This window comes from Lissotriton helveticus, chromosome 7 (assembly GCF_964261635.1).
Source record: "Lissotriton helveticus chromosome 7, aLisHel1.1, whole genome shotgun sequence".
NCBI lineage: Eukaryota > Metazoa > Chordata > Amphibia > Caudata > Salamandridae > Lissotriton > Lissotriton helveticus.
The window spans coordinates 937,909,588-937,926,690 of NC_136068.1; the positions used below are offsets into that span (position 1 = coordinate 937,909,588).

The 17,103-nt window shown below is 45.9% G+C and overlaps 1 protein-coding gene across 10 annotated transcripts in view; it reads right to left on the reverse strand.

The window, feature by feature from the left end:
- Nucleotides 1–17,103, reverse strand: part of ARAP3 (ArfGAP with RhoGAP domain, ankyrin repeat and PH domain 3) — a 680,145-nt gene that overhangs the window by 241,769 nt on the left and 421,273 nt on the right. For all 10 annotated transcript variants that reach the window (XM_078653517.1, XM_078653514.1, XM_078653516.1 and 7 more), the window contains 2 exons: nucleotides 13,574–13,786; nucleotides 11,699–11,804 (listed from right to left, as the gene is read on the reverse strand). In XM_078653517.1, coding sequence (XP_078509643.1) covers nucleotides 11,699–11,804; nucleotides 13,574–13,786 — 319 coding nt within the window. The remainder of the gene's footprint in view (nucleotides 1–11,698; nucleotides 11,805–13,573; nucleotides 13,787–17,103) is intronic.

Below are 17,103 nucleotides of genomic sequence, written 5' to 3' on the forward strand. Positions count from 1 at the left end.
AGACCTTCCTACAATACATTTGTGGAGGTCCAAGATTTGAAATTTATATAAGTCATGTAACATCAACCCTCAAGGATAAAATCACAAAATTTGAAAAAATCTAGACACTTTTTCTACATATGTTAGGAGGGGTGTCGTTTTGGCATTATCTCATTGCCTACCAAAGAGAATTCGTACAGCTAGAGTTGACCCCTTCCCTGAAAGTCTGGCTGATTGAGCTGTTGAATATTATGTTTTCAATGTGACAAAAATTGTTGAAGAACGTATTGTATATCATATCTCGGATGCATATGGTTGGCACCTTAACAAGCACTTTGTAATATGTCCCTATGAGGTACAAGATGTTATTCCTTCTAAAACTCAGTTTATAAATGCTAATGATGCTCTTTACCTTCTTGGTGAGAAAACATTAAACAACGTTGATGCTTTTTTATTTATTTTTAATTTTTAAATAAACCAGTGTAGGAAGCTGGCTCTCTATATAGTGCATCAACGTGAGGTACACTGTGCAGAGAGTACAGGTAAGCCTTACTGGTTTACAGGAACTATAATAATAATACTACATGCTCTCTTTTGTGGTAGTGTGGGAGAGCAGTTTAGGGTTATCAGAGGATAGTTTTAAGCATTTATTGCACACACAGAGCCAGTAAGTAAGACACACACTCAATAAAAGAATCTGACACCAATCTATAAAAATAACAAATATTTTTAGATTCATTTAGTCACCAAAATCATCGTAATCAGGTAAGTAGTTTTCGAGTTAGTGATTTTTCAAGAAATAGAAAATGCACTGTATTTGTATCCTTAAAGGGGTACTGTTTTACTATGGAGAAAAATATATACTGGGTATGGTCACTTGTCAACGACTTACAGGACTGTTCTTCTGGATTTAAGGTAAGTATGGGGCAAGGTCCAAGGCAGCAACAATAGGTTAACTCGGTCGGCACTGGGGTATATGGGTGCAGAGGTGCTTTTTGGTGTCCGGTGCCCTGTTAAAGAACTTGGGAATCAGTCCTGTTGAAAAGAGGCTGCAAGTGGGCCCTGAGGGGGCCAGTATGGTTGAACCCTCAGGGGGGTTCAGGTCTTGAGGGTCTTGGGCCCGCAAGGACTCCATCGGTCTACTTGAACTCGGGCTGGGAGGCTCATGTGCAATGGTGCTTTGTCTGGCAGGTTTGTGCTGCTGGAGACTCTCGCGGTTTGTGGTCCCTGCAGAAAGAGGATGCAGGCAGTGACTGGGTGACCGGCCTGACCAAACCAAAGGGTGGGCTCAGTTCTTGAGGGTCTCAGGACCACATTGGCACTGTCACCTCCCAAGGACTTGGGTTGTGGAGTGCGGGTTCTTTGAGGCGCTGGGCCGTTGGTCGGGAAGAGGCACACTCTGTGTCTTGGTGACCTGATGAAGAGGGGAAAGAGAGCAGCAGGGCCCTTCTCTGGGTGGCCAGATGGTAGGTCATGCTTTGAGATGATGGTGTCCGGACTGGACCACCAACAAGCCTTGGTTGCTGCAACTGCTCCAGTACCCATGGTATTGGTGCTGTGTGGCTCCTGGGGGTCCTGGCATCTACAAACCTGCCTGCAAGGCGATAGATCTCACCTCCTGGAGCACAAACCTTTCTTCTGTCTTGCTGCTTCTTTGGTGAGCCCGATGGTTAGCAACACGATGAACCAGCAGATGCTTTGCGGTGCATGCAGACGGAGCAGAAAAGATCCTCTACTCCAAGTGATAGCTTTCATGGTTGTTGTGTTGCCATGAAGTCCTTCAAGGATTTTGGGGTGTATGTCCAGAGCTTGGTGAAGTCAGTCAGAATGACAGTCAAAGTGCAATCAGCCTGAAAGGGTTTTGTGCCAATCTTTGGTGCAGGTCTTCAGTTCTCGCTCTCATCGATCCTTCTTTCTTTCTCAGTTCCCAGTCGTAATATCTGATTTCCTGGTACCGAGGAGGCTAAATACTCAATTTAGAGTTGTTAAGGAGAGTGAAGGGTAGTAGCGAATGGACTCCTTAACCCGGGGGCCACTACACCCCATAGATGATCATTCCTTGTGGGGAGTGAGCATCACCCTGTTCCAGGGTTCCTAATTCTATCATACACAAAATGGTGAAATTCTCCCTTTTGTGTTCATTTCAGTCTGCACACCTTAGGGGTGTGACTAGCCTAGAGGTGCAACACTCCTCCTTGCATAGCAAATGTCCCAAATGTCCTAGTGCTAAATGGGTCTCAGGGCAGGGGGTGACATCTCCCAGGTCTGTGGGAAGCCAGGCTTGCATATCAAAGGCGGTGGTCTCTTTGAAGTTCCTTCCCTTGACATGCTAGTTTACTATCTATCCTGCCGAAGGAGATGTAAAAACTCAGAGACAGATGAGTGATGTCACTGACCATGTCATGAGTGATGTAATATGTGACGTCATCAGCAGTGCATTGCACGCGCAAGTTATAGTGAGTCCAACTAACTATAACGTGGGAATTTCAATGGTTTTATGCGAGTAAAATTTCCAGCTAACTATAACTGGTGTGAAACCTATGGTTTTTTCAGTGAATTTAATAGGTTTTTTTAAATGCTAATTCCTAACTATAACTGGTGTGAAACCTATGGTTTTTTCAGTGAATTTCAAAGGTTTTTTTAATAGCAAATCTCTATAGGTATGAAATGTAATATTTTGTATAATGAATTTTATATTGTATAAGTATGTAATACTATTTTTTATGTTTATTTATTTATTTATATATATATATATATTTTTTTTTTTTGTGCCCCGGAGTGCTCCCGGGGCGCGTACCGATGCGCTCACCGGTGAGCGCATTGTTACGGCGCGCCCCGGGGCGCGTACCGGTGAGCGTCCCTTTAGCGCTATTGCCGCGAACGAAAACAACATCGTGACGTTTCGCGTAGCCGCGTGATGCGTCTTATGACGCACGGCGTAAATGCACCCGGAAGCGCCCGGACGTATACGATCGCGCAACTTCCTGATGCGCTTAAGCTACGCGCCCCCGGGCGCACCCCGGGGCGCATAGCGTAAGCGCGTCGGGTCATGTGACCTGAAAATAACACTTATCATTGGTTGAGATCAGTTTTGGTTTCCGAATGATGAAGGCCCGAGTCATGTGACCTGAAAGTAACACTTTTCATTGGTTCAGGACAGTTTTGTTTTCCAAATGATGAAAACCCCACCTATTTTCCTCATTCTCACTTTGTACTTTGAGTGAGGAAGACCTGTTGAAAAACCTCTCTGTACCTATTTGTCTGAAAAATGGCTACAGTAGCAGCAGCTGCAGGAGCATCTGCTCCACCTCCACCACCACCACCACCACAAGGACCACCCCAACACCACAGTGGTGGAGACCAAGAAGAGGAGGACGAGGAGGAGCAAGAGGAGGGGGGTTCCTACCAGAAGATAATACCCCATATAAGCCAAAGGAGCACTTTATCTGGCAGTTTTTTTCTATCCCAAAGGACAAGAAGAAAGTTAATGCGCCAAAGGCGACTTGTTTAATCTGTGGTTTTGAACTTTCAAGGGGGAACCCTAACAAAAAATACTCTTTTGGCAACAACACCATGATTCGGCACACGCAACGCCGGCACCATAATAACTATGCTAGGGCAGAGGTCAGGGAACTTGCCAGAAACCCTGCCCAATCTTCTGCCAGCAGTTCCCAAAGTAATCAACCCACCCCATCGGGTCCAGAAGCGAGGGAGATGAGCACAACTATTCAAACCAAGTTTGCCAATTTTAAAATCGTTTGTATATTTTGTGGAGCGACAATATGCTATGGTGAGCAAAGCATTACACTTATCACCCGTGCTTGGGATCACCACAAGTGCCCGAAGAAACATTAATTTTTTCCAGTTTTTTTTTTTTGCTCCAGTTGAGCCATTTACAATTCCCTGTTTTTTGTTTCTCCCCATAAAAACTACAAAAATAAATAAAACTGTTCTGAAAAGCCCAAAAAAGTAAAAAATTTTCAAAAAAACAATAAAAAAAATATAAAACAACAAAAACAATAAAAAAAACAGTTCTTTTTAGAACTACCTCCAATTTATAAAAAATGCTACATTTTTTGGAAACTCTGTCATTCTTTTTTCTCCATGGTACGCTCCCGGTACGCTCCCCAGTGCGCGTACCGGGCGCTCCCCCCGCGTAAACCTTTTATGGCCCCCACATCAAACCTAGGGGTCAGGGGGGGTCTACCCTGCCCCCTTATGGTCATTTCCCCCTTTGTTTTTGCCACCTCTTGTGTCTCGATCCTACCGAGACACAAGATGGCGGCCGCTCCGGGCTGTTTGGAATGTTCACAGACACCCGAGAGCCAATCAGTTTTCCGCTCGCGTACTCGCGTTGCGCGCTGGTACGCGCCCCGGTGCGCGTACCGGGGCGCGCTCATAGATATATATATTTTTTTAACCTAAATTACTCCAAATCCTCTGGAGCACATATCTTGAGACATAGCAAAGGCACATCGGGCTACCAGTCCCTACAATTTTGCCAAGTTTCGTGGGAATCCATTCAGCCGTACGGGCTAAAAGTGAGTCCAACCGCCCTATGGAAATTAACATGGGGAACACACGTTTTGGGACCCCCCTTTTATCTCGGCCCCCGCTTGACGAATCCCCCCCAAACTTTCAGGGAAGGAGCAGAGCGGAGCGGGCCATCTTCTTTGAGAAATTCGCGAAGATTCGTCCACCGGCGCCAAAGTTATTCCCAATAGAATGTTGCGGATTTCCTATGGAAAACAATCCTAACTATAACTACCTACTGGCGACCGCCAGTAGGTAATAATATATATATATATATATATATATATATATATATATATATATACACACACCATAATTTGATAAAATAGTACGAATCCCAGGGTATAGGGAGTATGGTGAGTCTGCATGATCCTCAACTCTTCTGGTACCATCTCTGGGTCCAGTGAAGTCTCTACCCCGAGAGATGTTTCTACTTTACCTCAGGCCTTCAGAATGTATACCACTGGTCTCTCTTAAGCCTTTATTGTTATGGAGTTATTCAAGTTTAAAGTTGTGCTTGGCTCATGGCCTTACATCCTTGTTTCAATCCCAGTGGTTGGGTTTGTAGGCATAGTGGGTTCCCTTGCTAACTGAAAAACAATTATGCTGATCAGCCAGTTTTGAAATTACAGCCACTGAAATGTGGTAAATAGGTGGACATTATTGTGGGTGCCATTTCCATGTCAGCACACAGTCCACTTGCACTGATTGTGTGATCAGTTAGATTCCCAAATGAATTCATGTGCCCAGTGCAGCAGACATCGTCCTTGCTACAGGATACTTGGATAGCCCTTTTTAGGTCTCGGACCGAAGGCTGGCTTGCCAGCCAGAAGTCGGAGATTTTATGATCTTCAGTAGGGCAGTTTAACCCGCCTCTCTGCTCTGTCTCTCCTCCATTGGCTGGCTTCCTAAACGGAGGCCAGCCATTGGAGGAGAGAAGCGTCCCTCGAAAGAAGCTCCGTCTCTTTCGGATTCGGGGGCGTGTTCGTGCTGTTCTTTCCACTTTTTAGCCACGCCCCTTTTTAGAACAGCACGAACACGCCCCGAATCCGAAAATTTTCTGAGTTTTGCGCCGCCATTTGTGCCCGACCGCCTGACGCGACAGACCGTTTCCCTGCCTCTGCTCTCTCCCTTTGTTGTTTAATCCTCGCTCTCTCTGCCTCCCCCCCACCCCGCTCGAGTGGTGACGCGCCCACACTGCCTGCTCTGTCCCTGCTCCGGCTCAGTGTGCTCGGCTCCCGAGGGGGGGGCGCTGCCCCCGTCTTCGCCCCCGAGCTGGTATGTGCTCGTGGAGACCCGCGCTGAGCGCCAGCGGCTGTAATCAGGGATCACGCATCACGGAGGCACACTTTCTCTTTTCTCCATGGGCACAAGTGCGGAATTTGCCTCTGATTAGTCAGGAGGATTTTGTCGCCTAATTGCGTGTGTGTTTTTACTTGTCAGGGAGGCGGAAGAGTGATGTGCACGGAGCAGGTCGCGGCAGGCAGACGCCCGGCCAGCAGGCCTCGTTGCGGGAGTACTTGTTAAACGGCTTAATTACAGGCAGCAGCTTTAAATCACACCACACTGCCTACTCTGTCCCTGCTCCGGCTCAGTGTGCTCTGCTCTGTCGGGATCTCCGCTCCGAGCGTGCCTCCTCCCCAGAGCCTGGAGAGATGTGGCGCTGGAAGCCCCGTTCAGCAGGCGGAGGCAGTCCGAGCCTTGCCCCCTCATCGCCCTAGAGAGCCAGGCTCTGGCTGCAGGGGGTGCAGGAGGGGCCCTTGCCAACCCGTGCTATCTTGAACACCCAAGTATCCATCAGGGAACTCCCAAAGCTTTTCAGGTACGAGTTGAATCCTAACCCTGGCCAGCCCCCTCACCACCTACTTCCGCCTTCTTTACCCACTGTTGTAATTCTCTCATCACCACATTATCTTCAATTACGCGCCCACACTGCCTGCTCTGTCCCTGCTCGGCTCACGGCTGGACTTTATAGATTTGGAATTAACACTTATTTGCCTGAGATTGTATGTGCATGGAATCGCTGTATGGTGTGTAATCGTGGAAGGCTCTGGACCTTGTTTGACGTTGTTGTACTGCGCTGCATTTCATCAAGGTGTGAAATGGGGGCATCTCTTGTGCTCGAGGATTACCGGCTGTGAATGAGACAACACGCAGGTTACAAATGTTTTTTACTCTGTGCTATTTTCAAGGTCACACGTAGAAATGTTCCTAAAGAATTTAATGCGGTGTCTTTGCTGAGGTACCAGTTTGCATGTGCACAACCTCTGTGGGCGCCCACATCCCCTTTTGAATCCCAGACTGCAATGCGCGCCATCAATCATATACCACCACGGGGTCTCCCTGCCCCTGAAAGAAGGATGCGGAGTGACCTTTACGAGAAATACAGAACCCCAAAGGAGAAAGGAGACGAAGAGGACTTTCCTTTAACTGATAACACTAAGTTGTCTGGGTGCGTCATCGTCCCTTTTTTTTTCCTTTGTGCTTCTCCTGAGAGGATAAAGTGCACCACGCAAAAATGACAGACTGCTGGCGTCAGAGGGAAGGTGCGTCCACACATGTTGCTACAAGCCCAGCCAAAAATGGTGCTAAGAAATGTAAGTGCTGCTGATGATTTAAGGCGTTGTTAACTCCATTCGACCAGCCACAAGATGGTCTATTTTATTACATTATTGAAAGCAGTCCATACCGCCACGGCTCCTACGCAAACACCAGTTTGCACGGGGATCAGAAGTATACGTGTTACTACTGCATCCCTTTCCCTAGATACATTTCAGCAACTTTACCAAGAGAGGAGAATTCCATCAAATTCCGAGAAATCGGAATTCTGGTGCGAAAAGCATGTATTCTTCGTGCCTTTTCCCAGTTTTCAGTGGAAAATCTCAGAGTTCGAGATAATTATGGCACCTAGAAAGTTCCGAACTCCGGGTATCTGTTTTCCCGTAATATAAAAATGACATCAACCTCATCCTGGTCACTCGTAATTAGGACCTAACTGCCCTTCTTTCGAGCTAGCTTTATTGATGCCCTATATTGTATCTGATTTACTTGATCCACTAGCTAGTATTTTAGACAGCTGTGAGAGCTGCGTGGGCTGTGAGAGCTGTGTGGGCTGTGAGAGCAGTGTGGGCTGTTATGTTATGTTATGTTAATTTTATTTTTATAGCGCGCTGCTGCCCCAGGCGCTCAGACAGGTACTATAACATAACACGCAGAAAATAAGAGGGAGCGGCTACTCAGAGGCAGAAAACAAAAAAGTTTTAATAGCACGCCTGAAAATGGACAGATCATTCAGAGCTCGGATGTGCACTGGGAGCGAATTCCACAGTCCCGCGGCAAGCACCCAGTAAGAGCGACCACCCATTCTACTAAGTTTGAAACGGGGGCAGACCGCCAAATGCAAAGCCTCTGATCTTAGGGATCTCGGAGGGATATAGGGAGTGAGCAAGTTACCAAGAGCCGGCGGAGAGGAGAGTTTCATGATTTTAAAAGCCAGACAAAGCGCTTTAAACTTAATCCTCTGTCTGACCGGTAACCAGTGAAGGGCAGAGATAGTACCAGAAACAGAGCAATGTCTGGGAAGACCAACAATGGCCCGCGCCGCGGCATTTTGTACCCTCTGAAGCCTGGATGCCTCAGCCTGATTAACCCCCAACATCAGCGCACTTCCGTAGTCCAACCGAGATAGAATCGAGGCTTGGACCACGAGCTGCCGAGTGGGAGGATCGAAATATTTAAGAACCGGCCTTATGCCTCGCAGGATACCGTAGCATGTGGCTGCAACCTTCTTCGTATGCCCTGTGAAGGTGAGCGCAGAGTCCAGCCAAATCCCTACGTTTTTCACTTCGGATGCTGGAATGGGAGTGACGCCCAGCTCTGGAGGCCACCACTGGTCTCCCCATAGCTCAGCATGTTTCCCTAAAACCAACACTTCAGTTTTAGTGGCATTCAGTTGTAAACAGTTGGTACGTAGCCAACTAGCTACTGCCACAAGTCCAGCTCGGAATCTGGGGGCCTCCACTTCCGGGTCTCCACTCAGTGTCACCGCTAGCTGCGTGTCGTCAGCATATGAGGTCATCGTCAAACCCCACTGTTTGACGACTGCCGCTAGCGGTTTCACATATAGGTTGAACAGAGTGGGACTCCACGAGGAGCCCTGTGGGACCCCCAGATCCAAGGGATAGAGGGTGGATTGGCAGGGTGGACTAGCCACTTTAAAGGTTCGATCTGAGAGGAAAGATCGAAACCACTGAAGAGCGGTTCCAGCTACTCCGGCTTCCTCAAGGCGCTGAATCAGTATACGGTGGGACACAGTATCGAAAGCAGCGCTCAGATCTAATAATAGGAGCGCTGCTGTACGTCCGGAGTCAAGCACCAGGCGTAAATGCTCGATAATATGGAGCAAAGCAGTCTCGGTACTGTGCCCAGGTCTAAAGCCATTTTGGCTAGAGTCCAGTATCTGATTACGGGCAAGGTGATCAGATAAGATAGAGTTAACATGGGCCTCGGTGACTTTAGCAGTCCAAAGTAAAAGAGATATAGGGCGGTAGTTCTCAGGCAAGAGAGGGTCTAAATTTGCCTTTTTCAAGACTGGGGTAACTACCGCCTGCTTCCATAAGGAAGGGACCGTCCCAGTTGACAGCGACAAGTTGATAAGAGTGAGTATCGGAACTTGACACAACGGGGAAAGCGTACTGATGAGGGCTGGCTTCAGCGGGTCCAGAGGAGAGCCTGATTTAACGCTGAGGCTAAGTTTGTTAAAAGCCTCCGTAGACAGGTCAGGTAGAAAGGTCAGAGTCTCGTAACCCAAAAAATTAGGGTCAACTAACTCTGGGTCCAGCCGACACAGGTCAAACCCTCGGTATATATTCTGCACATTCTCCAGGAAAAAAACTGCCAAGTTCTCGCAGTGGGAGTCGGTGCAGATCTCTACCGAAGTGGCTCTCTTATTCATAAGGTCTTTTAAGACCTTGAATATTAATTTGGAGGGATTGGTGCTGGCTTGAAACTCCTGAGCATAAAATGCGGCCCGAGTTCTGCATATTGCTCTATGATAGATCTTAAGTTTGGCAAAATACAAGGTTTTCAAAACAGGATCATAGGATCTTCTCCAGTCCCTCTCCACTTTCCGGCAAGTTTTTTTAAGCTCGGCAAGGGAATCATTATACCACGGGCTCGGTACCTTAGAATGACCTTTCGACCAGTGCATGGGTATAAGGGAATCAAGAGCGTCTGAAATCCATGTATAAAACAGTTGGTAGCCATGATCCACATTCAAAAAAGGGCTCAGGGGATTCTGCTCCAGCAACCTATAAAACTCCTCCAATTTAAGCTTATGCCAGTGTCTTTTAAAAATCAGTCTATCCACAGGTTTAAATGGCTTATCGTGAGTAAGACAAAAGACTTCCACCAGCAAATGATCAGTCCATCCCACCGACAGCGGATCAGACACCTTCACCCTCTCAAGCGTGGTAAAAAAAGGATCAAGAATATGTCCTCCAGTGTGGGTAGGAAGTGTCACTAGCTGGACAAGTTGAAGTGCTTCCAGATCCGCGAGTAAGGTGTTAATGGCTATGGATGACCTGTTGTCAAAATGAATGTTAAGGTCACCCATGATGTTAAAATTCGCACACCCGGGCGCTAAAGAGCTTACCGTATCGGCGAGAGCGGATTTAAAGACTGTATCATTGCCTGGAGGGCGATAAATGAGAATGCCACTAAACGTAAAATGATGGCTGAAGGCTACTTTAAAAAGGGCACTTTCACAAGCATGCAGCTTACCATTCAGCAGGAAAGCAAGATTTTACTGCCATGGCAATGCCACCTCCTCTCGTAGTCCGATTCAAAGTGAAGATCGTGTATTCTGATGGAAAGGTAAGGTTCAAAATGAGCTGTGAGAGTTGTGTGGGCTGTGTGGGCTGTGTGGGCTGTGAGAGCTGTGTGGGCTGTGAGGGCTGTGTGGGCTGTGAGGGCTGTGTGGGCTGTGTGGGCTGTGAGAGCTGTGTGGGCTGTGAGAGCTGTGTGGGCTGTGAGAGCTGTGTGGGCATTGAGAGCTGTGTGGGCTGTGAGAGCTGTGTGTGCTGTGAGAGCTGTGTGGGCTGTGAGAGCTGTGTGGGCTGTGTGGGCTGTGAGAGCTGTGTGGGCTGTGAGAGCTGTGTGGGCTGTGAGAGCTGTGAGAGCTGTGTGGGCTGTGAGAGCTGTGTGGGCTGTGAGAGCTGTGTGGGCTGTGAGAGCTGTGAGAGCTGTGTGGGCCGTGAGAGCTGTGAGAGCTGTGAGGGCTGTGTGGGCTCTGTGGGCTGTGAGAGCTGTGTGGGCTGTGAGAGCTGTGAGAGCTGTGTGGGCTGTGAGCTGTGTGAGCTGTGTGGGCTGTGTGGGTTGTGAGGGCTGTGAGGGCTGTGTGGGCTGTGAGGGCTGTGTGGGCTATGAGAGCTGTGTGGGCTGTGAGAGCTGTAGGCAATGTAAATAACAATGCCATTTATTTATAATAATAAAAAAGAAATGTCATGAGCAATGCTAATAGCTCTACCTTTAATAATGCCGAGACCATTGCATTGTAAATGCTTGTTAACTGAATGCGGACACATGGCTAAATTGGCGTCTGGCATCACTTCTTTTAGGCAGACAGGATAATTTGTAACTTTTTCACCTACTCTTTTAACTGCTACAAAATGTCCGAGAACATTCATATGACATAAAGCAAACCAAAATATGTACTTTTGAATTATGCTATGTTTGTTATTTACTGTTGGTGCCTGGTAGAGGCATTTTCAAATGTCTAACAGTGATGCACACTGTTGTGAATGGAAGAGCGAAAGCCTATAATAAGAAATTCGAAAAGCACAAACTATACAGACGTTGCCTTAAATGGAAAGCAATTCCTTCAATGATCAAGATAAACAATAATAAAAATAAAACATACAGGGGTGGAGTATGCCTAACCGGTCAAACAACTGTGGAATACAGTGCTATGTCTCTGCTTCAAGAAGTGACTAAAATAGGCATTATAAGGTTGACGCCTAGACCTACGAATATAAGCAGTTTTTCTCTCAGGCTTGTGTTTGGATATCTTCATGTTATTGTAATACCTACACATGAGCTTGATTCTGAAAACCCTCTGTGGAAAGGGACCCTGGGATTGAATTGTCAGGAAGTTAAATTCTACTGAGCAGAAGACTTAATTACTGACCTGTACAGGTGCCCAATCAGGGCAGCCAGTGTTACTCTGTTGACCCTGGGGAGATGGTTGATCAGTTCCATGTATCTATCCAGCCGTTTAGATTTCACAGGAATTGCTGCAAGACAGATACAAAATTCTGATTCAGAAACATGGCCCAACCATATTTGTCATGATTTCCCTCAGAGAGTTGAAGAACAGCACGCAATGTTGACTTTCCAATGATCGATATTACTGTTATGTTTTCAGTATTCTACATGTGTTAAAAAAAGACCTGTACATAGCAGATCTTTCATGTCCTCCACCAAGCTGTTGCCCACCTTCAGACTAAGGTCTTCGACCTTTTTTGTTACAACTTTGTTTTTAATTTTCTGAACACAAGTTTATTTCACAATATAGCGGTCTGTAATATTGGGAGAGCAGACATTTACATATAATATATGCAATTAATTACATCCTTAAACAAAGTTTACTCTGAGCCACAGATCTACCAAACCTGCCCATTGTTTTTGTGTCTTAGTCAGCTCCAGGTGTATCTCGTTGCAGTTCAGCAGTCATGTTTATATAAGTGAGTGGCTTAGTCTTTGTTAAATATCAACTTATCTAATTCACATTCAGTAGGTCATTCATCATTTCCAGAAGAGCCAGACCGTTCTGTTCTTTCTTGTAGTGGGAGAATGAACAACTTTAAACATAGGCTTTCAGGTTCCCTTACTATGTACTTGCTGATTCCTCTGTGCCTTTTATTGTAGTGATGTGAATGATTTTCACTGTCTCCCAACTTAACAATTAAATTACATTTCTGTTGCGTGTATTCTAAGGCTTGTTCATCCTTCTCATGTGAGTACTCAGCCAACTGAACCAACCTCATTTCTGCTTTTCTAGAGTGAATGATCTTTCAGACAGCGTTATGATGAACTCTCATCACGGTGTTATAGCTAACTTCCTAAACTCAGTCAGAAGTTCCTTTACGACGTCTTCTTTTGTATTCGGTGCATAGAGATGAACAGTGCTCCATTCAATAACTTTGAATACCAGGAGGGCTTGAAGATCTTTTGTTGCTAACTTTGTAGTGTCTTTAAGGATGCAACATATCCTTGATGGAGGTGGCTCTGGATAACAGGGTTGTTGGCAGCCATGACTCATGGATGCCGTGGGAAGAGTATATGTTGGGTTCCCCAACTCCGCTGAGAGGGGTCAATGTGGGCTGCTATTGCCAGTGCAGAAAAGACTAGTGACTCTAACGTTGTCCCTTTGCGCTCTTAGTCACTGGGCTCTAGATCCCTTCCACCACCTCAAGGAGATGAGCTCTTTGCTTCCCTTTGCTCTCCAGGACCCTGTTGCATCCTAAGAGGGGTCTGGGGTCCCCTCACAGTCTTCTCTCCACAAAGGGACAAAGTCCAGGAAGAATTCTGAAGAATTAAATTCCCTCCCCTGTCTTACCTCTACAAACAGTTTTGTCCCCAACCCCCCCCCCCCACTTCCCCCCCAGCCTAGTGCTGCACTTTTTCGTTGAGATTAAGCTATCATTAATATCTCTATTGATCCTGTGGTGGCCATCTCTGAGTTTAGCGAGTCTGCCTCGGAGCTCTGCCTTTCCGATCCCTCAACCGCATCCTCCTCCTGGTGCAGAGTCAGAATATCGAGTAAAAAACATCGAGTTGCAAAAAATATAGTTGTTAATTAATGTTAATTATTTGATATTTATTTTGTAATTGTTTTACTATCGAGCAGAGCGGACCATGACTTCCAGAAACTGAAAAGATAATGGGGCACAAAGTAAGCAGAGAGAAATAAAAGGCTTGAAAGACCAGTGGAATCAAAGGCAATAGCTTAAGATCGAACGGAAATAGCAGTGATAAAGGGAAACAAATGCAAAAATAGTACCTGCGGCCTCCTTCCATTTTGGATGCAACTCGGTTGTAAAGATGGGATCCTCCAGCTCACGGAAAAAACGCTTAAGCACATCAGTGACGTCTTCAATAAAGTTGTCGCTGATTCGCAACTTGACATTACGGGCATCTCGACGAAACTCATCCATGAGCAATTTAATCCGGGACTTGGCCCCATTCTTACGGTAGATGCCCTCATGCCGGAGACCTAAAGAGGGTACAAGGGCAGAGAGTCAGTGTTCTGTTGACCATCGTCATAATGAGCCCAATTCACCATAATAAATTCTAGCTAACACTTATGAACATCTACATTGACTAGGTGATGTAACTACATCATTATGACATGAAACTCCAGCCAGGTAAAACAACAATTGAGGAAAGATAACAGCCATAATCAACTTATATAAATATCTAATTTTCCATACCACTTACTCATAGTAATAATAATTTAATGTCTGTAGTTTCCATATACTATCATTGGTGCTTTGTGCTTTTTGGAAATATTTTCACCTACATTATTTCAAATTCATATCTCTAGTTCCCCTTGTTGCTTTTTTGTCATTTTGAACTTATTTTCTCATAAAATATTTTCTTTAGTTTAAAATTGATTGTTGAGTTTTATTGTGTTTTGGTGACTATTTCTGCTGTGTATGCACTGTGTAAATACTTTACACAATGCCTTTGATTTAAGCCTGACTGCTTTGTGTCTCATTCCTAGGGACTGAGAATGGATTTCTTTTATTTCATTTAATTTCCGTGACATCTAGCACTTGTCCACCTCACATATGAATCCACTTTCCTCCACATATCCTGGTAGTACTGAGACAATACACCACCTAAAGTTTTACTCTGGTACCAATTACACAACTCCCTTTAGCAGCAGAACTGTCATCTGATACAGCAAAATTCGAATTCCTTAGAAGGCACGCCTTATAGAAGGAATGTGAGGACTAAAGTGTGTTGGCACCACTGGACGGTTAGGGCATACCCTTTTCTACACTATGAAAGACAACTGGTCCAAAAAATTAAAGAGGCTTTCAGGGTAGCACAGGGTGTAGGAAGACGAGGAGGAGCGGTGTTACTGAGTCGGACAACCCCTGCCGTTGCCTCTGCTTCTTTATTGCCTTTGGAGCTGGTTCTGTTGGGGGAAGGGTGTGACGGCTAGCGTTACCGAAAACTGAACCCGTTTGAAAATCCCCAAACCTTTACCCAATTGATTAGGGGGTGACCAGAAGCCACCTACACCACACCCACAAGCTGGCGCAGTGAATAAATGTAGCATGCCAAAGCACATCCTTAGAGAATTTACTAGACCTGCAGTGGTTCTGAACAGGACTTGATTTGCTGTCTGTACCCTCAGAGGAGTTCCGAAGGACTGGATTTGCTCCTTCTTGTAGTCAGGACAAAGAAGTGAATTTCAAGGGTCTCTTTGCTGACTTCCTGTGTGGCTAAAGGGACACAGTAAGTAGCAAGAGGCCTTTTCCAGGAAATACCCAGCTAACCTGTGGCAATTGGGTCTGGACTAGACTTTGCTGTTGACTTTTGTCTGATACCCGTAGTGCCATCTCCATAGTCCTGGAGGCCTCAGAATAGTACTTCTGTGGTTATTGGGACCTGCTGGAAAAAGTATCCGACCGGCGGTTCCACGCCCTTGGACTGGATTCCAGCATTGTCCCAGTCAATGCACCAAGCACCTCCAAAAACAACAAAATCCCACTATGTATTGGGACTGAACAAAACATTTTAAGCGAGAAACCTCCAATTTTCAGCAGGACCAACCAGCTTCAAGAATCTGGCCTTCAGTTCCACAGAGGCTGCTAAGATTTTTGAGGTGGCTCGCTCAAGAAGGAGTTTTCATGTGACACGGTCCCTTTCTGCATTGGGCTGTTTGAATTTTTTTGACTTCCAGACTTTCATCAGGACCAATCCAGTTGTTGCATCCAACCAGGGCTTCATCACGTTCGACCTCAAATCATGGCTAGACCTTAGTTTACCACTTCCATAGACGATCATTGGTGTTTTTGAGAACTATTTTCACTTAGATCTTTAAAAATTCATATCTACCTTTCCCCTTATTGGATTTTTTGTCAAATTGGTATTATTTTTCCCACAACATTTTTTCTCTTTATATTTGAATGTGGAGTTTTATTGTGTTTTCTGTGACTTTTACTACTGTGTAGAAACTGTTTGAATACTTTACACAATGCCTTTAATTTGAGCCTGACTGCTGCTCTCTATCTCTTAACCAGGGATTGAGCGCACGTTTATTTTATTTACTCTGTGTGACATCTAGCAGGTAGTGGCCTTTTTCTCTGAGGTGGAGACTTGTCCACCCCAAATATTAGTCCCCTTTCCTACATGCTTCTATAAAGTCGAGTTACACCATTTCATTTCCCACTACCAGTGACAAAAGAACCTGAGCCATGGGCAGCATCTTGAACCATTGCTTGTTGAGATAAAAATGTGAGAGCCTGAGGCCTAGGATTCAATGAAGACCGCTGTCCTTGTTGGGGATCAGAAAAATGCGAGATTACACTGCCCAATGTCCTGCTCTGGTACAAATTCCACAGCTCCCTTCAACAGCAGGACTGTCAACAGCAGGACTGTCACCTCCAGTTGTAAAATTCAAATTCTTTACAAAGCGCACCTGACAGAAAGGACAGGGGGGACTAATAGGGTTTGCAGCCTCTCAGGAATGTAGAAAGGCTGCTACCCTCCCACGGGTTGTAATGCTCCAGTTAGGAAAAACTAAAGAGGCTTTCAGGGTACCACAGGGGAGGAAGACGAGAAGGACGAGGAGGAGCAGTATTGCTGGATCTGAAAACCCATGCCTTTGCCTCTGCTTCTATATTGCCTTTAGACCTGGCTCTGTAGGGGGGAGGGTATGAGGGATGACATTCACAAAAACTGAACCCTCTTGAAAATTTCCAAAACTGATTTGTGATTTATACTTCACCAGGGATTGCAGGCCCAAAGATAAGGCCACCACAGAAATCACCTTGACTCCAAACAGCCTTGCTTTGCCAAACAAGATGTATGTCAAAGACTACACATCTCCAGAGAAGCAGTTGAGTGGAGCCATGTAGCCAAAGAAGACCCCATGGCCCTTGCAACAGAATCTGCTGTGTCAAGCACAATGCTTGCCTAGAGGCATCCTCACCACCCCAACAAATTGACCTGAATACGGTCAGGAAAGTTGGAGGCAACCATTTTTGGCACAAACCTTGGGAATCTTCCCAGCAAACGGGTCACAATCACAAAGTGCAAGATTAGGCTGGCAGCTAAAAAGACCTTCATACACAGTGCCTCAGTGTTTTTCACTATCTGGGGATGTTCCTGGAAAATCTTTCTGCGGTTGGGTGTACCCACAGAAAAGCTGAGCCCCTGGTGCTAGCCTGTATTGTCTTGAGATTAGTTAGTTCACTGCTAGAAGAGTGGTGGGCTTCTCCCATGCTGCTAAGACTGGGTACACAAGGGCTTCTTTATTAAAGGGCAATAAGGGCTCAGAGGTCCTAGATGTGGGCT